The 3090-nt window shown below is 34.0% G+C and overlaps 1 protein-coding gene across 4 annotated transcripts in view; it reads left to right on the plus strand.

Annotated features, from left to right (window-relative positions):
* Positions 1–3090, plus strand: part of LOC107141827 (dual specificity testis-specific protein kinase 2-like) — a 62604-nt gene that overhangs the window by 31632 nt on the left and 27882 nt on the right. Inside the window, exon 4 of one of the 4 annotated variants that reach the window (XR_007352042.1) lies at positions 2510–2524. The exons of 1 other annotated variant lie outside the window; for it this stretch is intronic. Coding sequence is in view for 1 of the 3 variants with exons in the window: in XM_048815485.1 (XP_048671442.1) it covers positions 2510–2596 (87 nt within the window). In the remaining 2 variants the exon portion in view is untranslated. Of the gene's footprint in view, positions 1–2509; positions 2612–3090 lie in introns of those variants that run through there. 2 more of the 4 variants (XR_007352043.1, XM_048815485.1) reach the window with 2 other exon arrangements.

The raw sequence follows: 3090 nt of genomic DNA on the forward strand, positions 1-3090 counted from the left end.
AAAAAAAAAAAAAAAAAAGGATTGTGGATATAGCCTAGTGGAAAGCACCCCTGGGTACAATCCCTAATACTCCTTCCTCCAAATGTCTTAAAGATGATGAAATGTAATAGATGTTTTTTTTTAAAAAAATATTTAACTCATTTTGAGTTTATTTCAGTGTCTTTGAAATGAGGTATTGGCAGTTAATTTTTATTTAATTTTCAGACAGTTAGCTAGTTGTCTATAATTTTGTTTTGATGCTGAGGATTTAACCCAGGGACTTGTGTGTGCTAAGCATGTATTCTACCACTACATCTTAGCATCTAAATATAATTTCTTTTTCAGTATGGGGGATTGAACCCAGAGGAACTGTATCACTGAGCTATCTCACTAGTTCTTTTTATTTTTTAGACAGGGTCTTACTAAATTGCTCAGGCTGGCTTCAAATTTATGACATTCCTGCCTCAGTCTCCCAAGTAGCTGGGATTCTAGGCATGCCACCACCCATGCAAGCCTCTAAATATAATTTTTTAATTAGTCGTTTTTTTCCCCTCAGTGGGTCACATTGTCATTTTTATCATTGAATTCTGGTGTGATCTGATACTTGAATAGAACAAGGGAATAAAATAGAAAATATAGAAATCTCAGATATATGTGGTAATTTACTGTATGGCAAAAGATATTTTCTTGAATTAGTGAGGAAAAGATAAATTGATGTTAACATAACTAGGTGGTCATTTCAAAAACAAATAGTTGGATCAAGATTTTATATATTATACCAAAATAAATTCCAAATGAATCAAACATTTTAATATGAAAATTAAAACCATAAAAGTTTATAGCAGAATATAGGGGAATTTATTCTTTAAATCAATAAGCTTTATTTTTAAATTAAATTTAATTTTTAAAAAATATTTATTTTTTAGTTGTAGTTGGACACAACACATTTATTTTATTTATTTATTTTTATATGGTGCTGAGGATCGAACCTAGGGCCTTGCACGTGCTAGGCGAGCACTCCACCGCTGAGCCACAACCCAGCCCTTACTTTAATTTTTGAGACAGGTTCTTGCTATGTTGCCCAGACTGACCTCAAACTTCTGGTCTCAAGGGGCTCCTCTTGCCTCAGTCTCCCAAGTAGCTGGAATTACAGATGTGTGCCACCACCCCTGGCTAAAAATTATTTATTTTAAGTTTTTTAGTTGTAGATGGACACAATATCTCTATTTTTATTCATATTTTTTAAAATGTGGTGCTGAGGATTGAACCCAGGACTTCATGTGTGCAAAGCAAGCACTCTACCACTGAGCTACAACCCAAACCCTAAAATATTTTAGAGCAGTTTTATGTTCAAAGCAAAATTGAGAGAGAGATTGTTTTCATATAATCTCTCTGCCCATACAATACAATTTCCCCCAGTATGGGCATTCTGCATTATGGTATGTTGCAGTCAATAAACATACATACATACACACACACACACACACACACGGGCACACACACACACACGGGCACACACACATTTATTTTTATTTATTAATGACCTTTTTTTTTTATTGACATCACTATCAACCTAAGTGCATAGCATACATTAGGGTTTATATTTATATTAGAGTTCACTCTTGGTATTGGGCATTCTATTGGTTTTAACAAATGTATAATGACATGCATTCATTATTATTATTATTTTAAATTTTGTTTTAGTTGTAGATGGTCACAATACCTTTATTTTGTTTATTAATGTTTATGTGGTGCTGAGAATAAAACCCAGTGCTTCACAAATGCAAGGCAAGCGCTCTACCACTGAGCTACAGCCCCAGCCCTCGACATGCATTCATTATTGTAGTACCATACAAAATAGTTTCACTGCCATAAAAATTTTCTGGGATTTACTTATCCATTCTACTTCCTTAACTTCTGGCAACAATTAATCTTCATAATTTTGCTTTTTCTGTTATATCATTCAAATCATACAGTATGCAGCCTTTTCAGATTGGTGTGTGTATGTGTGTATGTTGCTGGGGATTCAACTAGGACCCCATACATACTAGGCAAGCACTGTACCCCTGAGCTATATTCTCAGTCCTCAGATTGCCTTCTTTCACTTCATGTTATGCATTTAAGTTTCTTCCATATCTTTTCATGATTTGATAGCTCATTTCTTTTTAGTACTGAATAGTAAACTGGATGCTGTGGTGCATGCCTGTAATCACAAGAGGCTGAGATAGGATTGTGAGTTTGAGACCATCTTGAATGACATAGCAAGACCCCATCTGAAAAAAAAATTACTGAATAATATATCATTCTCTGAAGGGCTGGGTTGTAGCTTAGTGGTGGAACATATGCTTAGCATTTATGAGGCTGGAAATCTTTTATATGCTTACTTGTCATCTGTATATTTTATTTAATGAGGTGTCTTTCAGATAGTTTGCCCATTAAAATTTTTTTATTGTTAAGTTTAAGAATTTTTTGTATGTTTTGGGTAACATTCCTTTATCAGATGTATTGTTCGCAAATATTTTTTTCCCAGGCTGTGGCTTATCATCTCATTCTCTTCACATTATATGGGGATCAAATCCAGGACCTCTTGCGTTCTAGGCAAGTATTCTACCACTGAGCTATACCTCAGTTTCTAATTTTAATGAACTCCATCTTACCAGTTGTCTTTGAAGGATTGTGTCTTTGGTGTTATATTTAAAAATTGTCATTCCCAAGGCCATCTAGGTTTTCTCCTATGTTGTTTTACATTTTACCTTTAGATCTCTGATTTACTTTAAAAAATAATTTTTTTTTTAGTTGTAGATGGTCACAATACTTTTATTTACTTATTTTTATGTGATGCTGAGAATCGAACCCAGCGCCTCACAGGTGCTAGGCAAGTGCTCTATCACTGAGCTACAACACCAGCCTCTGATTTTTCTTTTCTTTTTTTTTTAATATATTTTTTAGTTGTCAATGGACCTTTATTTTATTTATTTATATGTGGTGCTGAGAATCAAACCCAGTGCCACACACATGCTAGGCAAATACTCCACCACTGAACGACAAACCCAGCCCCCTCTGGTTTACTTTTGAGTTAATTTTTGTGCTTAGTATTTTTTTTTTTTTTTT

This window comes from Marmota marmota, unplaced genomic scaffold, assembly GCF_001458135.2.
Source record: "Marmota marmota marmota unplaced genomic scaffold, marMar, whole genome shotgun sequence".
Taxonomy (NCBI): Eukaryota; Metazoa; Chordata; class Mammalia; order Rodentia; family Sciuridae; genus Marmota; species Marmota marmota.